At 43.3% G+C, this 23,716-nt stretch overlaps 2 protein-coding genes across 2 annotated transcripts; both read left to right on the top strand.

Annotated features, from left to right (window-relative positions):
- Positions 1-10,138: 10,138 nt before the first annotated feature.
- Positions 10,139-15,622, top strand: LOC125519792 (probable dolichyl-diphosphooligosaccharide--protein glycosyltransferase subunit 3). The gene is made up of 2 exons (XM_048684560.1): positions 10,139-11,261; positions 15,433-15,622. Exon 1 carries the CDS (start codon positions 10,201-10,203, stop codon positions 11,212-11,214), a length of 1,014 nt encoding a protein of 337 aa, XP_048540517.1. The 5' UTR covers positions 10,139-10,200; the 3' UTR covers positions 11,215-11,261; positions 15,433-15,622.
- Positions 15,623-17,894: 2,272 nt separating this feature from the next.
- On the top strand, positions 17,895-21,892 carry LOC125520749 (stromal cell-derived factor 2-like protein). The gene is made up of 6 exons (XM_048685751.1): positions 17,895-18,247; positions 18,335-18,475; positions 19,067-19,207; positions 20,950-20,999; positions 21,087-21,216; positions 21,670-21,892. Exons 1-6 carry the CDS (start codon positions 18,143-18,145, stop codon positions 21,751-21,753), a joined length of 651 nt encoding a protein of 216 aa, XP_048541708.1. The 5' UTR covers positions 17,895-18,142; the 3' UTR covers positions 21,754-21,892.
- The last annotated feature ends 1,824 nt before the right edge of the window (positions 21,893-23,716 follow it).

The raw sequence follows: 23,716 nt of genomic DNA, 5'->3' as shown, positions 1-23,716 counted from the left end.
CGGCAACCGAGTTTCCGTGTCCGTTGGATCCACGCCGCTGAGACGCAGGCATCTCCTCTGGACTCTGGTGCAGAGGAATCAAGAGAGAAAGAGATGCCGGAGAAGCGGCGAGTGAACAGCTTCGTCGTTGGCACCATATTGTCCCAGAGCTCGAGTGGAGTCGTCGCTGATTGATCTGTAAGTCTTTGTTCTGTGGACTATGGTTAGCTAGGGTTATTGGAACTGTTGATTTGGCGCTGTATGTAAATATCATACAGTCTAGTGTGTAGTCTCCTTGTTAAAAGACAGAGAGGATGGATAGCAGCCGCCATGAACGTGAGGAGGCAAGCAGCATCTCCGTCCATCCATCACGTGGTCGGAAGGAGGAAGATTGTCTGTCCGGCCTGACGTCTGAAACAGACCTGAAGCCAGCGAAATATTCAGAGCTCAGAAAACAGAGCAAAAGCAGAGGAAGTGAAATGCAAGTATTCAGAGTTGAGAAATCAGAGCAAAGCAGGCAAACACAGTTGGCAGTCTTTTTTTTCTATTTTTTTTTCACTTTCTTTGTTTTCATTTTTTGGCTTTCTTTTTTAACTTTTGTTTGCACTTCCAAATACGTTCATGCCGCTAGAGACATATCTGTAAACGATTTGGGAACATACATGGACAATGCGGGGGTGATATCTATTCGTATGTGTATACTGCATTGTTGAGTAGAACTTGCATGTGTAGACACCAGCTCTCCACAAACAAAAACAAAAGGTGGCTGCGAATCAGGTAATTCATTCCAACCGCTGGACGACGGTATATATAGGAGCTACTGATCTTGGTCTACAGTTAGACAAGTTGTTGAAGGAAAAACACACTTCTGATTTCCATGCAAAGAAAAAGATACACTTTCTGAATTTCTAACCTTGAGCCAAGGAGTAAATTGTATGGCAGCCATCGTTGCCCACTCGTGCAGGCGCGCTAGTGTTCGGTCCAGTTCTCGTTCGTTGCTTTTGGGACGCGACTGTTCCATCGCTGTGCTCTCACCTGTACCCACGGTAACCTTGTCTTCAGCACCGTCATTGAGATCGTCCTTGTTGCTCTAGATGACGGCGCAGCCCATTGAAGGTTGGTAGATCGAGATGCCTATTGACAAAGCCATGGAGACATTGTTGCGGCTGGGCCTGGTGATCGAGCTGCCAACTGACGGCAGCTCCATTTGTAATAGCCCTTCCATGCCCAGACGCAAACAAGATCATGAAAAGCCTTTGGGATAGTCTGCTGGAGCAGAGCACAGGCCAAGGTAGGAAATGTTGATGGTTTGTAAGTATAGCTCTTTAGCAGAGTTGTACTAATAACCAAGTAAAGGGTTCTTTGATGGAGAATGCTCCTGAAAGTGGCAACCATTACGAGGTTGCGCTCTCACCGTGTGCAACCTCATCTTCAGCACCATCATTGAGACCGTTCATGTCGCTTTAGATGAGTAAGTAGCATGGTCATCTGTACTGAAAGTTGAACGTTGACGTTGAATTCTCGATCTGCCTTTGTTGTCTGTTCTTGAATGTTTGGATGTTCTCGGAGCGAGCATACTTCGAAAGTGGTAAATACAAGTCCTCCACTGAATCTCACGTACAGATTCTGAGCCTCTAAATCCCACTTGGCTGCACAGTGTATGGCAGTGATTTCGATGTTCCAGGATAAATGCAGGCAATTTTCTACCGACGCAAGGCTTCGCTTAAGCACCGCTACAGTATTATTGAGGTGGACTATGGTGGAGGGGGGCACCGCACACGGCTAAAAGATCAACTGATCAATTGTTGTGTCTATGGGGTGTCCCCCTGCCCCAGTATATAAAGGAGCAAGGGGGGAGGTGCGGCCGGCCAGGAGGAGGCGCGCCAGGAGGAGTCTTACTCCCGGTGGGAGTACGACTCCCTCCCTTCCTTGTTGGATTAGGAGAAGGGGGGAAGGAGGAAGAGGAGAAGAAGGAAAGCCCCCCCCCCCTCCTTGTCCAATTCGGACTAGAGGGGAAGGGGGCGCGTGGCCTGCCCTGGCCGCCCCTCCTCTTCTCCACTAAGGCCCACTATGTCCCATTAAACCCCCGGGGTTCCGGTAACCCCTCTGGTACTCCGGTAAAATCCCGATTTCACCCGGAACACTTCTGATATCCAAATATAGGCTTCCAATATATCAATCTTCATGTCTCGACCATTTCGAGACTCCTCGTCATGTCCGTGATCACATCCGGGACTCCGAACAACCTTCGGTACATCAAAACTCATAAACTCATAATATAACCGTCATCGAAACTTTAAGCGCGTGGACCCTACGGGTTCGAGAACTATGTAGACATGACCGAGACACGTCTCTGGTCAATAACCAATAGCGAAACCTGGATGCTCATATTGGCTCCCACATATTCTACGAAGATCTTTATCGGTCAAACCGCATAACAACATACGTTGTTCCCTTTGTCATCGGTATGTTACTTGCCCGAGATTCGATCGTCGGTATCTCAATACCTAGTTCAATCTCGTTACCGGCAAGTCTCTTTACTCGTTCCGTAATACATCATCCCGCAACTAACTCATTAGTTGCAATGCTTGCAAGGCTTAAGTGATGTGCATTACCTAGTGGGCCCAGAGATACCTCTCCGACAATCGGAGTGACAAATCCTAATCTCGAAATACGCCACCCAACAAGTACCTTCGGAGACACCTGTAGAGCACCTTTATAATCACCCAGTTACGTTGTGACGTTTGGTAGCACACAAAGTGCTCCTCCGATAAACGGGAGTTGCATAATCTCATAGTCATAGGAACATGTATAAGTCATGATGAAAGCAATAGCAGAATACTAAACGATCGTGTGCTAAGCTAACGGAATGGGTCAAGTCAATCACATCATTCTCCTAATGATGTGATCCCGTTAATCAAATGACAACTCATGTCTATGGCTAGGAAACATAACCATCTTTGATCAACGAGCTAGTCAAGTAGAGGCATACTAGTGACACTCTGTTTGTCTATGTATTCACACAAGTATTATGTTTCCGGTTAATACAATTCTAGCATGAATAATAAACATTTATCATGATATAAGGAAATAAATAATAACTTTATTATTGCCTCTAGGGCATATTTCCTTCAGAACTTTATGAAGAACGGACAATTTTCAGTAAAGTCAGCTTATCATCTTTGCATGGAAAAGAAGAAGGCGAGAGCAAGACAGCCTGCCTCGTCCTCAACGGTGGTGAACCACAAGAGTTGGCTGGCGCTTTGGGCCTCCAATGCGCTGGGGAAGGTGTTGATCCACGTATGTCGACTGATCAAGAATGGCTTGGCGGTGGGGGCAGAACTTCTTCGCAGAAGGATCAAGGCCGGAGTGTTTTGCCCTGCTTGTGGACGTGAAGAAACAATGTATCACAGATTTTGGGGCTGCTATCATTCCATACTTTTCTGGAAAGAGTTGAGCTCGGTATTGGGTGCGAGGGTGGTGACCCCACCTAGATCGATGAGCACCCAGAGTTCGATTGCATCCTGGTTGCTACAGTGGTTGTCCGATGCTTAAAATGATGACAAGTCAGTGATGTTTCAGGGTTTATATGCACTTTGGCTGGCAAGAAATGACACCCGTGATGGAAAGCGAATTGAGGAGGCCAGCATGGTGGCGAGGAGAGTAGCAACTCTCATGGAAGAATGGAAGAAAGTGAGAGGACGGACGGAGCCATCGACATCACTCACCCAGCGTGCAAGATGGGAACCACCGGCGTCGGGCTGGCTCAAGGCCCACGTCGATGGAGCTATGTCTCGGTTGAGACAGGTGGAGGAGGTGGAGTTGTGTTCAGAGATGAAGATGGTGCATTTAGAGGTGCGGATGCTATATTTTTACCGGATATTACATCGGCAGAAGTGACGGAATTGCTGGCTTGCCGGAGGGCAGTAGTATTAGCGCTGCAAAGAGGCATACCCAAACTCCATTTGGAGACCGACTACCTCAATGTCGCCAGGATGCTGAATGAGCAAGGACGGAACTCGTCGGCTGTTGGTATCATGGTGGAAGAGATCAAGATGATGGCCACAAACTTGGGTGAGTTCAAAGCTACATGGGTTCGGAGGGAAGCGAATAAGGCGGCTCACGAGATTGCTTGGTTCGGTTTATGTAATGAAGTTTCGGTTTCGTGGGAGATTTCTCCTGCAGGTTATATCCTTAGTATTGTTTCTGACGAACTTCCTAATCTAGTTTAATAAATCTAAACATCTTCCAAACTTTCAAAAAAAAAATCCTAGATCTTAAAATGGTAATCATATCACGCACGGTGGGCAGATGTCCGTGGACACTGTCACCTCCTAGAGCGAAATCGAAGTATAAGTATTTTTAACGAGTATATACACTGTTCTTCAAAAGAAAAAAATAACATGTATTCTAAAATGGAGCGAGTACCCATGCATGATCAAATTGTGAAGCTTACCTACCCCCACTGGAGGACGTATTGCAAACTCAATGCTCCAACAACTTCATTTTTGTTGGGATCTCGACTCGACGGCATTATCATCAGCGAGTCGTGGTTGACTTCAGCAATGGGATGTAAATTTTGATTGACCATTTGACGCAGATCAATGGTTATGCAGTGGCGGTGGTCACATCGCATGTAACTGCTGGGATCGTGAAAAAGTGGTAGCGACAACACTTGCATGACTTCGATGGTCGTGCTACTCGAGCACTGGGTCGCAAGGTCTGGGATGAAAGCCTAGGTCTGACCCGAGTTGGTTATACCTGGGAATTGCGATATTTTTTACATCGTTATCTTGTTGAAGGTATTGTCCATATATGCTCCGACTGATTCTTCAAGATGAAAACCTAGATTCTAGCCTTGATAGTTTGATCCGGTTATGACGACGCTTGAGTGTCGCTTCCTTTTTGAAGGCGTTGCTATTAAAAAACCTCGTCCTGTGTGTGGTGTCGTCGGATAATTGGTGCGGATATGGTGTTTATTGTAGTTTGCCGATCGTGGCTCCGATCATTTTTGGTTTTTCTTTTTTACTCGGCTACACATAGCTTTGGTCTTATATGACATTGTTATTTGCCGTCGTGTTTTTTTATATGTATGTGTTTGTATTCACTGTGTGCATACTAGCTATGCAGAGACTAGATGTGTATTCTTTTGGTTTGTATCCTCTTGATGCACTAATAAAATCCATCCTTTATCAGAAAAAAATCATCAGCGAGCCGTGAAGGCACCGTGACAAGGATGGACAGTAAGAACTGATGTGTATAGATACAAACTGCAACTATGCTTGCATGTAGGCTGTAGGTAGCTTCCTCTGCTTTGCTCTGTTTTCATAACTCCGAATACTTGTCCGTTGCTTTCTCTATTTTTGCTCAGTTTTCTCAACTCTTAATATACTTAGAGACATAATCGCATTGAAGGCATATGTCTCTAAATCGTGCCTCGACACGTGGGAGCTATAGTCGCATCGAGGATGTTACATAACTCTACCCACATAAAAAGTAGTTGTTTTACAAATATAGGTAGAGACATTTTTCTTGTGCACTAACGTATGCACATTTTGGCGATTTCTGAACCTAGCTAAAAAACGTTGGTCTATGAATACAAGTTAGAATATGTGAGTACCATGATATATGCATGATCATAGAGTGAAAATTCATCACGCCCAACAACACACCATAAATTACATAAGATGAATCACAATCATGTAGGGCAACTCATTTGATATTTGTATTGAAGAACAAGGAAGAGAGATTGCCATTTAGCTAGTCTTATGGATCCATGGTCCAAGAAAGATTACTCACACATGGTCATGGTGGTAATAAGATCGACGAAAATGGATCTTAAGATGGATTCCCCATCGGCACAACAACATAAAAGGCCTGTAGGTTAGACCGCACAAAACAAGAGGTGGCAGAGGCATAAAAAAACCCTTTATAATTGCTTTTAGGGTTTTGGGAGCAATATAAACACAAGGGCGCACAAAAAAGTGGTCGAGCAAAGGCTCGTGGCCGCCACGCGGCCAGGCCCTAAGGTGCATGCCCAAGCCACATGGCAGTCGAGCCCCCTGGCTTCATCCTGATATGAAACTTCACGATTTTTCTTTCTGATTTGTTCAGTTCCCCGAAAGCGGTGATTTTCTAGAAAAGACTAAAAACATCAATTAACACTGGGCAATAAATTAAAAGTTTAGCCCAATAAAATTGGGTGCAAAAGATATACAATTATGATATAAATATAGCATAAAACAAGAAAAATTATCAGTTTTGCTAAAGCACATCTAGATGTGCTCTAAGTATTGCACATCTAAGTCCTATGTCATTGATTTTGCACTAAGATTTGAGCAAGTATTTTCTTTTGTCTTTTTTCTTTTTCTTTCTTGTTTGATTGAGTCACTTAGATATGCAATAACTAGGGCACATCTAGATATACCTTAGACATACCTAAAAATTATATATACGTTTGAGATGTATCAAACCCCTATGTGGTGCATTATGCGTCAAATAGGTGGCAAGTCGCGCTGCTCGGGTGAGCTGACCCATGCAGCGGTGTACTGCCGACCCATGCTTTGATTTTTAATGCAAACATTTTTAAAATTTAGCTTATTTTTAAAACACTATTTTTTAAGTTTCATGATTTTTTTTGAAAATACAAGCATTTACTAATTTTTTTAGTTTTTTTAAACACAATCATTTTAAGAACATTTTTTTAAACATGAAAATTTTAAAGTGCAGACATTTTGCGAAATCCCGACTTGAAAACATGAGCAATCTTTAAAGTTTTGGAGACCTTTTTTTAAAAAACATATACATTTTCTAAAGTTTCATAAATATTTTCATCTGGGGCCGGGGAGGGGGGGGGGGGGGGGGGGGGGGGGCAGGAAACAACAACGTGGGTTGTTTATCTGGGACGGGCACCTCCTAAAGGGTAACAAGGAAAAAAGAAAAACTAGACCAGAACCGCTTATAAGGTTCCCAAGACCAGTAAAAAACCATACAAGAACCTTCTAGAAGGTTTTTGAAACCGTAATCACCTTCTAACTAATGGGCCCCCTAGCGGTTTCTTCTTCCATCCTCCTTGTGTGCCGCCCGGCTATTTGACCCTGGTTCCTATTCTGCGCCTCAAGCGCCGGTTGTAGTACAATTCGCAATCGGTGCACACCCTCAACTACACTATCTACGTAAATGGACTGACCCATGTAGGCCTCATTCAGTTTTTGAGGATTTTCATGCGAAAAACATAGGAACAAGGATTTCAGAGGAAATTTTCTGACAGATGCATTTGGTTTGTAGGAAAATGCATTCATGAATTTCATAGGAATACTATTCATTTCCTATGTTTTTGGAGAAAACTACACATCCACTCAAAACTCATTTTACGCATAGAAACGAGGCAAGTCAATTTCTTAGGATGGCAAGTGTCATCCTATCAAAGTCCTACACTACCCCCAATTTTTAAGTTTTGATTTCCTCCTAACCGAATGAGGCCGTAGGGTCTTTTTCACCATTTTTCCAAGAAGCTTCGCAATGATGCACTGACGGTTTTTTCTTCTGGTTTTCTTTTGGATGTTTTTTTTTCGGTTTCTCATTTCATTTTTCATTTTTTAGTTTATTTTTTCTATTTTTCATTTCTATTTTTTTTTTTTTATCAGATTCATAATTGTTTCCACAAATCCGTGAACTTTTTTCAAATTACAATTTTTTTCTCAAATTAATTTTTTTAAATCTCGTTAATATTTTTCAAATTCATGATTTTTTCTTCCAGAATCCAGGAAATTTTTTTAAGTCTTATTTTTTCATAAATAGCTGACATTTTTTAATTTGTGAATTTTTTTTCAAATCCATGAACATTTTTGAATTCATGTTTTTTACTTTCCCTATTTTTTTTTGGATTTTCTGTTTTTCTTGCAATTTTTCCCAACGTGAATTGGCCAACCATCGACTGGTCAACCAATTATCGAGCAAAACAAGTGCACCCTCGCGAAGCGACCGCGTCGCGCATGTGAATGCCCGCCCCATGGCTATGGGCGTGTGGGCGCCAGAGCTCCTTACCATCGCAGAAGGCGCCGATTAAGAGGTCTCATATTTGACATGCATTCGCCCTAGCGACCACCCGGACAAGGAAAACCGAGCATCCCATTTTTTTCTTCCAAACAGGCACGCAACTACACCTCGCCTAACGCGAGACGATGGGATCGCTAGGCTGTCCTAGCACCGGGGGGGGGGGGTGCATTAAGCGCTCGGTTTTCTGTTATTTTTCGCATTTTTTGTTCCTGTTTTCTCATCTCTTTGTTATTTTATTATATTTGAAAATCCATCCTACCACCCAGTGGTAGTTACCCCACATATCTCATATACTACTATGTGGTAATATATATATTATTTTATCATTTTAAATATGTTCATATATTATATGTGGTACTATATACTATGCAACCTCTTACCGGGCCTATTCGCAGTGCTAATGGGCCGGCCCAGCGAGGTTAAGGTCCTTTTTTGTAGGAAGCATGAGGTATGATATTTGATGTTGTAGTAAGATTTACTTTTTATTCCTCGTGCCTAGGTAAAAAAAAGCGGTAGGTGTAGACAAGGCGGTTGGTGTTCGCATAGTGCCTTTGGTGGCGGTTAACGTCCTAGGCGTGACTTAGGAGATTGTGTCGTTCTAACTACTAGGTGTGTATTTGAAATATTATATGCATTGTTGAGAAAATCGTTAACTAGTAGCTACTCAATTAGATGACGAGTAAATGATTAATAGGCTAATCAATAATTTAATCGGTCCATTAAATTATTAATTTGCTGATTTATCAGTTTATCGGTTATTCAGCTGTGACCCTATGAGTATAAAAAAGAGATACGGTGCATGATACGGTGGAGTGAATACATGGTCTCTTCGTACATGCACTCCCAGTGATGCAAGTTGAACCGCCTCGCCGTGTAGCCAAAGGATGCCGCAACGTCGGATACGATGTCCTGAAAATACAAGCACGGTTGGTGGTACTATGCATTCTCTTCTGCATGTCGTCCTATTCCCATATTCTCGAAGTACTCATTGATCTTTTCTTGCATTGTCTATTATTGACATTAGGTGCTCTAGTGAAAGCTGGTGATCCTCCTAGACTATTGAGAAAACATTCACATATGATCTGATCGGTCCTCCTCGGTCATGTCTCTACACACACACACACACACACACACGCAGGCACACACGCAGGCACGCACGCACGCATGCACGCACACACGCACAGACACACACACACACGCACGCACGCACACACGCATGAACAAACATTTATCCTTTTTCTCACAATTGGTTGCCAGAATTTAATCTTATAAGACATTTTCACACAGAATGAAGACTTGTCACCGGCTTTAATGCTATTCAATAAGACCTTGTGTTGTAAGAAAGGAAGACCATGTGCAATCTTTAGGGCATCTCCAATACTGACCTCAAATCGCACGCATACGTCTGGACCGTGTGGTTCAGTCCCTGGAAGCCATCCGAAACGGTCATGTATCGGTCCACTCCCGGACGCATTTTCCCCCAACACTGACCCTAAAATCGCACGCAAACAGGAGATAAAGTTATTTGAGAGGGGGGGGGGGGCTTTGCGGGCGTCCGGACCGTTATCACGCCCGCTCCTGACTATCCCGACCCAAAAAAAACCCTCCTCCTTAGCTCGCGTGCATTCCCGCCCAGTCAGTTGCCCGCATTCATGCCGCTATAGAGCGGCCGCTCCACATTGACGTCGGCGCAGAGCAGACGCGACCTCTCACTTGCACCAGCACTGAAGCGGCGCGACGACCGTGAGCGCTGCCCGCGCCGCGTCCCCGGTGTCCGCGTTATTTTCGCATTTTTTGTTTCTATTTTCTCATTTTCTTTTTTCTTTTATTTATATTTGGAAAAAATCTAATTTTTTTAGGGATTGAAAATATTATAATTTTTTTGAGACAATGAAAATATTATAAAATATATATGCAACCTCTTACCGGCCCTATTCGCAGTGCGAATGGGCCGGCCGAGCGAGGGTGGAGGACATGCTTTAAGAAAAAGAAATGTTTAAGGCCCAGATTTTGGCCCATTGCAACCTCTTAGCGGGCCTATTTTCAGTGCTTGCACTCTCTCGCGGGTCCACCCAACAGGTCTCCTCTCATACTTTTCCCCTGTTTGCTCTATCACCTGCTCAGTTTTCGCCGTCGGTCTCCTCCCCAGATCCACATCTACCCATGGCCATGGCGATCTTCCCCCGCCTCCTCCTCCCGCTCCTCCTCGCGGCGGCGGCCGCCTCCGCCCTCGCCGGCGCCAACGACCTGGTCGGCGAGCTCCAGTCCCTCCGCTCCCGCTCCCCCGCCGGCGTGATCCACCTCACCGACACCTCCGTCACCCGCTTCCTCTCCTCGCCGGCCCCGCGCCCCTACTCCGTGCTCGTCTTCTTCGACGCCACCTCGCTCCACTCCAAGACCGACCTCCACCTCCCCCAGCTCCGCCGCGAGTTCGCGCTCCTCTCCGCCTCCTTCCACGCCAACAACCCCGACTCCTCCGACCTCTTCTTCGCCGACATCGAGTTCTCCGAGTCGCAGCACTCCTTCTCCCAGTTCGGCGTCAACTCCCTCCCCCACGTCCGCCTCATCCGCCCGGAGCACTCCCGCCTCGCCGACTCCGAGCAGATGGACCAGTCCCACTTCTCCCGCCTCGCCGACTCCATGGTCGAGTTCGTGGAGGCCCGCACCGGCCTCGAGGTCGGCCCCATCGTCCGCCCGCCTCTCGTCTCCCGCAACCAGATGATCCTGCTCGGCCTCCTGTTCCTGATCTCCATCCCGTTCGGGATCAAGAGGATCATGGAAGGGGACACCCTGCTTCATGACCGCAAGCTTTGGATGGCCGGGGCGCTGTTCGTCTACTTCTTCAGCGTCTCAGGGGGCATGTACGGGATCATCAGGCATACGCCCATGTTCATCACGGACCGGGAGGATCCAAACAAGCTCGTCTTCTTCTACCAGGGTTCGGGGATGCAGCTCGGCGCAGAGGGGTTTGCCGTGGGTTTCCTGTACACCCTCGTGGGGCTGATGATAGCTGTGATGACACACTTGCTGGTGAAGGTGGAGAGCCTGCAGACACAGCGATTTGCGATGCTGGCAATCATGGCGGTTGGGTGGTGGGCAGTCAGGAAGGTGATTTACCTGGATAACTGGAAGACTGGATATGGCATTCATACCTTCTGGCCAAGTAGCTGGAGGTAATTGTTGTCTCAACCGGCGACCGATGCTTCTTTCCTTTGGTTGCAGAGGTATGTTATAGTATCTCTTCTTTTCCCTGCTGCGCATGGCATTTTGGTTCAGATGATTTCAATTTGAATATTGGACATGATGGGTTTAATCATATTTTAGCAATTCACCCAATCTTGTTAGATGAGTCAGAGAATTTGTCATTTCGGAAATGGTTTTATAGCTGAAACGAAATGCACACCGACTCATAATATCATATGCGATTCTCCAACTGTAATAAAGAAGAACATCAATTATGTTCAGGAAAAACTGCTGGTTTTGTTTCAAAATTACTTTGGGACGCATCCCTCAACTTCTTTCCTTGATTCTGAAGACTAGTATGGCAGATAGACTTCTTTCGTTTCTTTCAGTTTCCCTCTGTAAATGCTCCTATGCTCCCTCAGCGTCACAATGTATGTTGTTTGAGATCCACATCAGTTAATCATTTTAAGGTAGGACCATGGATATAGGAAAACCTATCTACATCTACAAGAATGGAATCATAATTCTAGATTCACTGTCAAATATGCTTCTATAATGTATACGTACTTTTATTTCAAGAAGCATATTTTAATTGGCATGTAGTAAAGTGACACGGAATAAAATGGAGTATGGTAGAGTGGTAGGTTGTCCTTTGTCTTTGTGGAATGTGATGACTTTGATGGTGTAATTTTCTAGTGGGTATCACTGGCCAGGCCCTTCCTAAAACACTTTATGATAGACACTTCAATGACCTCTAATCTAATTCATAATTTGTTATTTATGGGATATAATCATAGACTGAGTATACTTATCATAAACTATATCTTAAAACAGTGAGGCAACAAGATTGTATTTATTTCGGTCAAGCATTAGTATATTGCCTTCACCTAGATTCACGTCCTGTACAATTGACGTTTTGTCCTGCAATATGATTATATGAATATACCATGTGTCCTCCCCCATTTATTGAAAAGATGTATGTATCGTCTAGATGTCTTGTCAGAGTAAGAGCTCGTTAACTAGAAGCTCTTAAACGGTTTGGAGTTTGATGCTGTTAGTATTAGTGACATGAAAATGACGTCCGAGTGTAAAATTAATATAATTTATTAGGCTTTACAAATAAACTGTGACAGAAATTTATAGTCAAATTCGTATTTGGCCAGTGCAAAACTGAAATACAATACTGTGCTAGATGGAGTATCTATGTGTTTGGTGCTATTGGTTTCTCACAGTCTCACTGTTGATTAGTCTGGTTGTAACCATATATCTACATAATGCTGTTTAACATATTAATGCACGTTGGGACTCAGAAGCAGAAGTATTTCAGGTTTGGTGCTATAATTAATTTTTATCCGTGGGTAAAATGATCTGGCAAATTTTCAAATACCCACATGATTGATTCATATGATTACATGTCTATTCAGAGAGTTAGTTTGTGAAGCTGCAATTCTTTCTTGTATACTCTCTCTGTCTCACAATATGAGTCCAAGCCCCGCTATACACATATGAAAATACCCCAGAAATTATGAAGGCTAAACCTTGACACAAGTCGTAAGAGTTGACCAAAATTTCACTTTGTTAACTGTAAGTTGTATGGAAATTCGAGACTGATTCGACTCGTCGAGTTAATCGAAAACGACTATACATTTGTTAAAATCGGAGCATAACTAAATTGAGAGTCCTCGTCTAGTTTTGACCTTGAATGATTTTCGTGATTGAAATTCAATTTGGTTTGGAGTCTAGAAAAAGGGAATAAACTCATGTTGGCTTTCCCAGCCTCACGCACGAAGCAGTCACCCGAAACCAAGGACTACTGCCGGCGACACTTGCATCACCATTTCCAGACGCCACAGTTGCCCTCTCCTGCTGCCTCCTGCCCGCTCTCTGGCGCTGCAAGGGAGAAGACAAGCAAGTGAAGCAGCACAACCATGAGTATGTTCCTGCGGAGAAAGAAGATCATATCCAGAAATATGGGACATGCTCAACACAGGACACTATAGCGCTTCCATGATTGCACGTGGTTCCGCCTGGCAGTTGCAGCCATCGTACCACCACCATATTATGGTGCGGTCGACTACCACTCCTATTCGGAATCTTCTCCATCTCTCAGAACTAGGGCACTGCCCATCTTCTTTTTCCTTGGTTTGCTATCATGACCAAGTTCTGAAAGTTCCATATTTCCGCTTGTATAAAACATTTGCTGCCTGCAGGGTACCATTTTCAAATCCTTTGACCTTCACCAAGATCTATGGCTAGTTTTTGCTATCAAATCTGAGAATGTTTAAGGTGTGAAGGAGAGAGAACATGAGATGGTGAAATATGCTTCTGTCTGGGAGGAGCTAGTTTTACCGCAGAGAAGCTGTAGTTGGTTATTAAATGGTTTGGCCCACTTGTAGATACCTGGGCACTTTGCGCTTGGGGAAGTAACATGCATGATTTTATCTAGATGAGGTGAAACTATTAGCATGTAGTGATTTAGATGTGTGCACTGTGAGTGCCCTTAGAAAATAGGCCAAGGATGCACAAAATCTATGAAATACTTGAACAACATGGTCGTAGTGATGGTACAAGAACATAGACCAAGGATGCACAAAATTTCACTTTGGGTTTTATCAAGCCTGGCCGGGACCTGGCCTGACCCGGGGTATGATCACGTTTACCTGCTGCCCCACATGTGCAAAATCGTTTGACCTGGCCTCGTTTGGACCAAAGTGAGCACACATGATGAGGTGTTTTGTATCAACCAATGACTTGCGAGTTCATGAATAGTGAGCATGCTGGATAAGTTTGTATTCCCAGCATATTTCGCTCCATGGCGATACTTAACCCATTTAAATAGTACTCCCTCCGATCCAAAACTGTGACAATTATTATGGATCAGAGGGAGTAGCAAATACTATATTTATTGCCACCCAACCCAATAACCCATGTGACAGCATTATAATAAGTGTACAGGTTGGAGATACTGCAATAACTGCGCTGGTGATTTTCTCACCTCGACTTGCATGTCTTACCACGAATATGGGCATATATTGTGAAATGGAGGGAACGTGGGGAGTAGTCATCTGGTGGATACTCTGGGGATTCGTTCGTGATTTCAACTTATACCGCATCTTTACAAGTACATGTTGGTTAACGGCATTACGAATTTGTACCATGAAAGTATTTGTAACAATATAAGTCTACTGATATTAACTTCATCTGAGTAGTTGAGATGTTTCCCAGTATTTGGGGTGAGCATTTGACAAAACACATGCTGAACCATATCTATATTTTTAATTCACCACATTTTACAGCAGCTGTCCTTGTTCGAATCTGGTTTAAGCTATCAGTTTGTTGGATTTTTTGCTGCTAAATGGGGTGCGATGTAATGATACTTCAACTTCATGTTTAACCTGACATTTAAAAGGAAAACGACCAAATGTAGGCTATACTCATACAAAGAGTCGACATTGAATTATCTGGCACGCCTGAGATATGGACAAGCTTTGGGGCTTTACCTTACTAGATGCACATTGTATGTAATGGCATACTTATTCGTTCATCTTATTTCCACATGGTCTTGTCTACTGACAGCCAATGAAGAAAAAGAAAGTTAAACTGAGATCACTTGAGTTATTGCCTTACTGTCTTGTGCCCATGTTGTGACTATAAATTTTGTTTGATTAGCCAATATAATGCCTTTGTATTCATCATCTTCTAAGGACACATCCTGCAATATGTATCCATTATGATTACAGTGACGTTGTGGGTAAAAGCTTGAACCAGAAATAGCAGCCAAGTATCCTGGTGTTGGACTAGATGGGAACATGAAGCGCATTGGACTTGTATAAAACACTGGTGTTTGGGCCATTTTTTCAGTGTTAGTTGAGAGCAGCAATATTACGTCTTAAAGCTGCCTCTTTCCCAGTGAATGGTGCTCTGATCACCTGTTATGCTACTTGAGTTGATTTATATGAACATACTGGATAGTTAAACAATGTGATGTTATAGAATTTGAGTTAAACCATGTCAATACTTTAGACGTAATTTATGCTCTGGACCTAGTTGGCTAGAATGCAGTTTTATTTACTAAAAGAAGGCATATTTATTCTGCTTGCCTTCTACTCCCTCTGCTCTTATATTTCTTTACGGAGGGAGTAACAGTTATTTTAAATCAAGTCTTATACTGCTATGGACAAATATTTAACTGGCTGCTTGTTTTCATTTCAGGACGTGGAGTCATCCATCCAGGTCGACCATGCTGAGATAGAGCATCATTTTGGTTGTAACGTCGTACTACCAAGTTTAGCATTTCAATTCTCTGGTGCTTTATTGTGGGATATAGAGAACCGAGTAATTTTATACCGAGGATTTTTAACTCGCAGTATTACTTGAACAATGGTAAATCCTATTTAGCTGATATCTCTTCTGAGGCAGTAGCACGGCCGAGGATATTAACCGTGGACTCGTTTGGGTAATCTTATGATAGTATTGTGGACTATAGCTAATACGTCATCTTTGTTAGTACCCGTGCGCTATTCGTCAAACGGCTCGGTGAATGATCTCTGCATCTTTGCTACCCATTGCCAGTCAGCTGGTTTGAGGAAAAGAGACGGAGGTGGTCTCTTTGTTGCCAGAGACGCAGCATTAGTTGGTAATGTCCTGTTGAGTGGTTGGGCAGCGCCATTGGCACACCTTTTGGGGCAAATGCTCTGCCTTTGTTGTGTTGGTCTCGGAAGCACGTGAGATGCATTCACGCTTGCATTATCGCCCTGAGAAAACGCACAAGGGCATTTTCAAATGAAATCGGTACCGCGTAGTCTTGTCTTTGTTCTCTGTTCGCTTCACCATATGTCTTCACAGTCCATGTCTTCTGTTCTCTAAGTCCGTTTGACCCACCCTTGCTGTTTGGATTTTATGCCTATTTGAGAGACAGGGTTGACTTGTATCTTGTTCATGGACATGTTCGGACGTGATTTGTGGATGGATAGTGTGTCTGTTTTTGGAAAGAGCGTTGGAAGATGCCCTAAGTGGTTGTTTGGATAGAGGAGATTAGCGATGGGATTATGGAAAAAGCGTTTTAAGCTGGTTTTAGGGAAAATCGGTTTTATCTACGTTTTTGAGAATAACCAATTTATACAAAACTATGTTTGGATTAGAAAAGTAAAAAACCGGCCGCTTCAGTTATTTGCTCGACAGTTAATAGCAAAAGAGACCACGTATTTCAGGACATAGAAAGAAGCTGCTTATAAGAAGCAAAACGCTGTTTGAGATGGACAACAAGCATGGCAAAGCATGGCCACATATACTCAGCAGATACTCCCTCTGTAAAATAAATAAATAAAAGTGTTTAGATCACTAAAGTAATAATTTAAACGTTTTTATATTTCTTTACAGAGGGAGTATATATAAATTGGAGTTCGCTACAAAGATTTCCTAATGTAACAAACATGGCGAAGTTACTTTGGATAATCTCATTTACATAATGATCTATGCTTGATGACGGTATGCATATCCTATCAATTTAAAATGTCAACCAAATCCATACAATCCCTTTTATCGAATTGAAAATTCCAATCTATACGTAGGGTGTCGAAGTACCTTCAAGAGCCGCAACAGTGTTGATTCCTTCCTCCATGGGGCTTGCTCCAACTCCTCCCTTGCAACCAAATTCCGCACGGTTTTACAAAGCAAGCGACCCTGCCCTCATTGAAGACCTCTAGTTATCCTCGGACATCACGCTCATTGGATCCAAATGATGGCTAAACCAACAAGGTGCGGAAAGGCGATGCGACCACCATAGAGAAAACACAAACGGTTGTAATCAGCGTGGGGACCAGTGAATGGGAACCGAGTTGGGAGGAGAAAGAGCGTAGGAGTGGTAAGGAAGACGACGCATTGAATCCCCGCCCCCCACCCAGTTCCATGGTCCAGAGATGACGAAGGCCAAGACGGTCCAAGTTCTATAGCGAGAGGATACGACTTAGACACACCATATTTGTGTAGGTGTGGAATGCAATAACATAGAGTTGTAACATCTGCATACCCGTGGAACCGAGAAACTATTTGTAAGTTACCATCAATCCTAGCGAACAATATCATCTATATCTGAATAGCCGGCCCACTATTAGATTGCTTTACAGTACTCTACATCTTTTGCATTAATATCCTATCCTCCATGCAATGCTCATCAAGTTATGCATGTTACTCCCTCCGTTCCTAAATATTTGTCTTTTTAGAGATTTCAAATGGACTACCACATACGGATGTATATAGACATATTTTAGAGTGTAGATTCACTCATTTTGCTCCGTATGTAGTCACTTGTTGAAATCTCTAGAAAGACAAATATTTAGGAACGGAGAGAGTATATCTTTTACATTGATTGCAAAAATGCCACCCCATCAAGCACTTACATACTTCTTAACTTTAAATGTTTCTAAAATGTAAACTCATGACACGTTTACATATATTTTCCCATTAATTTTAGTTATTTTAAGCACCTACTTATGCATTTTTTGAAGACATTGGCATAGTATATGAAGGGACCAGACGTGTGAAAATAAGTTCTCGAGGGGTCCTTTATAGTACTACACACCACTGACGCGCCTGCAACACGTGTCGCCCTCTGATTGGCCCTCTACACGTGGAGGCCGGATGGGTCCCGACCCGAAGCCAGTCTCCACGGAAGCAACGACCACGGCAAGCACAACAAGGTCCCGGAGCCCGCGAGATCTCGACGGTCGCAAGCACAGAGCAGCACGCCCAGGCACGAGAGACCACCCTGCTTCGCCGATCGCCGGCGGGAAAGGCCAAAGCCCCGCGCGCCTCGCGCGAACCAGACGCGGCCACGGCACCACCGGCCGCCGCCGCGGCCAAGGGGAAAGGCTCCTCGCCGTCACCGCCGCGGAGGCCCTATCGCGCCACCGCCGTCGTCGCGATGGCCGCGTCCGTCCTCGCGCTCGCCGTGGCGCTCCTCCTCGGCGCCAGCTCCCGGGTCGACCACGGCGCGGCCGCCGCCCCCGTGTCGGAAGAGGGGCTCCAGGTCCGCCTCCCAGATCTTAAGATCCGCCAAGAGATTGGGATTTTTGCGAGGAACTGGGTTTTGATCTGGATCTGGATGGCGTTGCAGGTGACCTACGGGAGCACGGTGAAGCTGATGCACGAGAAGACCAAGGTGAGGCTTCACTCGCACGACGTGGCCTATGGCTCCGGCAGCGGCCAGCAGTCCGTCACCGGTTTCCCCGAGATCGACGACTCCAATAGCTACTGGGTGGGTGCCTCTCCATCTCTTATGGTTTCATTTCGCGCGATTGCCGCCATCTTCCAAGTTCATGTCAAACCGTGGTTTTGAAAATTGATGAAGCCAGCGTTGGCTCTTCGTTCAGAGTGCAAATGCTCTACCCGCACTGATTGAAATCAGGGTGCAGGTGTGCATGTCATATCAAAGAAACATAGGAATGGTATAGAGAATTAAAAAAATTGTAAGGTCTGGACGGAGAAAACCGAATCATTAGGCATCAGTTGTTTACCTGCCACTTACATTGTCCAAACTGTGGAAATTTGTCACTTCGATTCATTGGATAATTATATGTAGCTATCCAATCTGACATCTCACTAAATAGATGGATAAATCAAAACAGTAGCATGATGAAACTCCAATACTGACACTGCAATGCTGCTAGTTTTTTCATTCCCAAACCCAAAGTCCCAACCTAATGTTATTTTGTGGCTAAAGAATTGGCAGTTAATTGCGATATTAATATGATTCGTCTTTCATGTAGTCTGATATTCCATCCTGAAGTAGGCAAGGTTAGAAGATGCTGTTGAACATCTAGGCTTGACTTTGCTTGTATTCCTGCAGGTCGTGAGACCTACTCTTGATTCATCTGCCAAACAAGGTGATGCTATTGAAACTGGTAGCATCATCAGGTTGCAACATATGAGGACACGAAGATGGTTACATAGCCACCTGCATGCTTCACCATTATCTGGTAACCTAGAGGTTAGTGTGATACCTAGTAAGTTCGTTTTGATATGTTGAAGAACCTGTAAACATTAATTTACTTAAATATATTTTGCTCTCTAGAAATGAATATTTGTACATTATGTGATTCCCAGTAGCCATCGTATCTATGGCCAGGAGTAAAGCTTTTGCGATTAGACGATACAATTTTTTTCCTAACCACTCCCAATGCATCATATCTAAAGCTATATCTTATACACTAAATAAGCATTTATATACAATTCTCATATGCTTTGTATCTAAAGAGTTCATATTTAATATGATTTTGTGATTAATGGTAGAATTCCAACTATGTGGCTTGTTCGTGGCATGTGGCTGCACAAACCATTGTTGAGCCAAATCAAGCACAACTGCGTTATCTAGATGTTAATTGTGTAACTAATACTAGCAAATCAAAATTAACTGAAAAAAATGCACACTCACAAAGCTTATTCATGAACATCTCTGAACTGGACATTGACTACAATCAATTTGATCACACATTTTAGCGAAGCATTGCCCAGCCACGAGAATCATCCACATAACAATTTGATTCACACAATCTACAGATACTTGTTGCTTATAAGTTAAACCTTCCTATTTACCAATGATTCATGGTACATCTGTGTACGTTATACTATCTAGAATATATTCTGCAAATACACGACCAAACTGGGATTAATTTTCCTAATTCCTTGGTGGCTGAAACATCTTCTCCAAGTCAATTTCATAAATTAACTCACAGTGCACAAATAACCCCACTTAGATTCCATTCCCGAAACAACAAGCACGGAGGCAGTGCATTCAAAGGGAGTATATACGTAACTCACGGTGAGCAAGATGAAGGCCTCCATTGGCTCTGTCAGTTAGCAACCAGACACCAGCACTTGTCTCCATTGGCTCTGTCAGTTAGCAACCAGACACCAGCACTTGTAGCACCAATGATGGAGGAGGGTCGGGAAGGAGGGGGTGGGATTGGGGGAGTACAGGATCAGAACAGCTTTTAGGTTAGAGGAACGCCTGGTCAGGGCTTGGCAGTGGCCTGAACTGACGACTTTGGTAGCATCGGTGGTGGCAGACAGCCCAAGGCCTGACTAGGTTAGGCAACAGTATGCGAATGTGTTGGGAAGGGAGGCAGGGAGAATGCAGCAGAGAGCAAGATGGGTGGGGATGGAGGACTGCGGCGTGAGGCAGGAGGACGGCTTTGTAATTTCCTGGCTAGGCCTCCGGAGGACGGCTTTGTGTTTCCTGGCTAGGCCTTAGGGTATCATGGCATAGCAGCACCTGTGAAGAGAAACTTATATCCTGCATTATATGGTGAGCATCCTGTCTCTATTTTCCTCATCTTGCCCTATCCATGGTAGGTGGATAATTGACACATGTTGTCTTGCACACGGTGTCCTTTGTCACAAAGAAAGAAGTTGTTGCCCATGTTCTTGAATCAAGTGACCGATAATGTCTACAATAACTTGCAACTGCCAAGCCCAAATGCTACCAGGCTGTTTTTTAGCAGCTTGTGTTGTGTGTCATGTAATTGCTGTCGTACCGAAGCTTGGGCGCACTAAAATCCTATCGGTAGGCCCAGGGCCAACCATCTTCATTACTATGAATAGACTTATCACTAGGAACTCATGTGGACAATTCTTTGCTGTGCGCAAAGACGTTTTGTTTTACTATATGTTTCTTTTGCTTTTTTTATTGAATTAAGTATGCGCCCTTAATCTTGAATGTGAACTTTACAGGTTAGCTGTTTTGGTGGGGATGGACAATCAGATACCGGTGACTATTGGAGGTGTGATTGCTTACAGTATGTGATGCATGCTACCTATTTGATTGCCTAACTTAATCTAGCTTAATGTCTTGCATTTCTATTATGCAGGCTAGAAATTGAGGGAAAGGACAAGGTATGGAAGCGAGATCAGAAGGTAAGATTGCGTCATGTTGATACGGGAGGTTATCTGCACAGTCACAACAAGAAGTATAACAGGCTTGGTGGTGGGCAGCAAGAGGTGAGTGTGATAATAGTTATAACTTACAAGTACAACCTTGTTCTGACATATATTAACCTTATATGCCAATGCCATTGGGTAATGCATGTTTAGAAACTACAGCTATTAATGCTAAGAAATAATAAAATTGAATTACATGCAGTATGCTTCGATGTCAACACACACTATTTGTTCAAGAACTCTAAATTAGCAGTCCTTGATCTTCCAAACATCAAGGAAATTTATTTTATCAATAAAATGAGACGGCATGAAAATGTCACAGCTATTTAATACATATGTTTTTTTAAGTTGTTGCAATGGATTCAGCTATTACCATGTGGTCTTATTTTCTATGAATTCAGGCAGTATGACATTTGCCTTTCATAGACACGAGCTTTTCAGTTAATGCGACCTTGGTTTGCTTATCTATTGTTTAAGTTACCTGTTTTCTGAGTTGAAACATTCTTCATGCAGGTCTGTGGTGTTCGAGACAAGCGAGCTGAGAATATTTGGTCGACAGCGGAGGGCGTTTATCTCCCAGTCGATGAAAGCAAGTGAACATAGCATCAGGAATTTTACTGACATTTTCCATTTTTCTATCTGTTCATGCTTTTAAATTAAACAAGGGACATGGTACCCAGAACTAGAATGATTGTTAGTGCAGTATTTTTCTATTTGGAAACGGCAATTACAACTACACACGCGTCATAGTATGACTCTGTCAGCATCATCACCCTGAACTAAATTGGGCCTCGGAATGCTTGAACCCCTGGGACAGTAAAGACTTTGTGTGACTATCTACAACTCAACTTTATTCTGGGATAAATTGAAGAGGTTGTACAACGATGTGGCTTCTCTAGTGTCAACAAACTGGTTACGATGAAAAGAGAGGAGAGTGATACCGTGGAACCACAGGTATACTAGAGCAGAAAGCGAATGACGATCTGCACCATAGGGGGTCAGAGGCAGGCACAGATTTGGGTGGCAAGTGGCAACATAGACCGACTCCACGGTGGCCTCCTTGCGAGGTTTGACAGCGAGTTAAATATATTTTTCTTGATGTCCTTATGTTTTCATAGTTGATGGTGTCCTGCTAGGTTCAAACTACAAACGTCTTGCCGTCCCTTTTGATCAGTGTGTACCCTTATCAGATTTGGCTAGTCAAGTTTTGCTACCTCCGGCATGTGCTCTTACCTATTAGACCCAAATTATTTGCCTTTGACTCCAGCATCTAAACCTTCACCTCCACTTACATCAACTACAGGTGTAGCCCTATGCACATATTACACCCGAATTCCAATAGTTAGTACAAGATAGAAACCTCACACTAAGTGGTTGATCCCAGATGTCTCCTACTCCTATTCTAAAGGTAGCATTGACCCCTTCTTTGCATTTTTTTTCAAACATGTCTCTCATTGCATCGTTATTTGGTAACAATTGGTGTTGGTGAGAAAGTTGGGGAACCTATATTAAAATGAAAAATAGTCGGTTTCCCAAGACACTTTATGCACGGAAGGTATAGTATTCATAAATAATGAACATCTCTAGTGCTATATGGTACAAATAAGGTACATTTGTATTGCTACAAGATACCACGACGATACGAAGAGACAATGACTATAAGAAACTTTATGTCTATTGAAAAAAACTTGGTAATGCAGGATACAAGAATGGGAATAAATGATTCCTAGGTAGTTAAACAAGTGCATAAAGGAGATTCCAACCATCTTTACAAAATAGCAAGCAGGTCATGGGCATGATGAATATGTATTGTGACTAATTGAGGCCTGAGTCTACCCCAAAATAGTATCTTCGGATGCTGATAGCATTGTGATTCGTATGTTAAAGAAGACAAAAATCTATTGTTGAGGAAGATAATGGCGGGACACATTATGTTATTGCAAATGGTTGAAGTGCTTCACATAATTGGCAGAATAATATCATATATACTTAACTTCACACTTGCAGAATATCTTTCAAATTGTATATTTCATCAATTCATCATTAAAAGATTACTACAGTCAACAAATAAAGCATTGAATACAATCATACATCAGAATGCCCAAATAAGTAAGGACGAGATGCATCATTTCTGACCTGATGCATGTTATTTATGCCTCTTGTCAATTTGGCCTATCATCCATGTGGTCCCGCTAATTTTTTTAGTACAACTCATGACACTTGTTATAAGATTAAAAATGAGGCGGTCACGTGGTAGACAAACTATTGGTCGCTATCATGGTTTGCACTCGAAGTGCAGATGTTTGTGGTGCCGTCTGAATCAACAAGTGTTTCCGGCGGTACTATTCTCCATGAACCAAATCGTTCTCACTCTACCCAGTTTAGAGCATCTCCAACAAGGCAATCGCATGAACATCACACTTCAACACTACGGCTAGAAGAAAATTACCATGACAGTAAAGGGACATGTGAGAGATTACTGTGGTTAGATTCAAATCAAGAGAAGGTGCTAGTAAATCGTATTTCCATACGTTACATCTTAGACACACATGATTGGAGA

The sequence above is a fragment of the Triticum urartu genome, chromosome 7 (assembly GCF_003073215.2).
Source record: "Triticum urartu cultivar G1812 chromosome 7, Tu2.1, whole genome shotgun sequence".
NCBI classification, from domain to species: Eukaryota; Viridiplantae; Streptophyta; class Magnoliopsida; order Poales; family Poaceae; genus Triticum; species Triticum urartu.
This window is presented reverse-complemented; position numbering and strand designations above follow the sequence as displayed.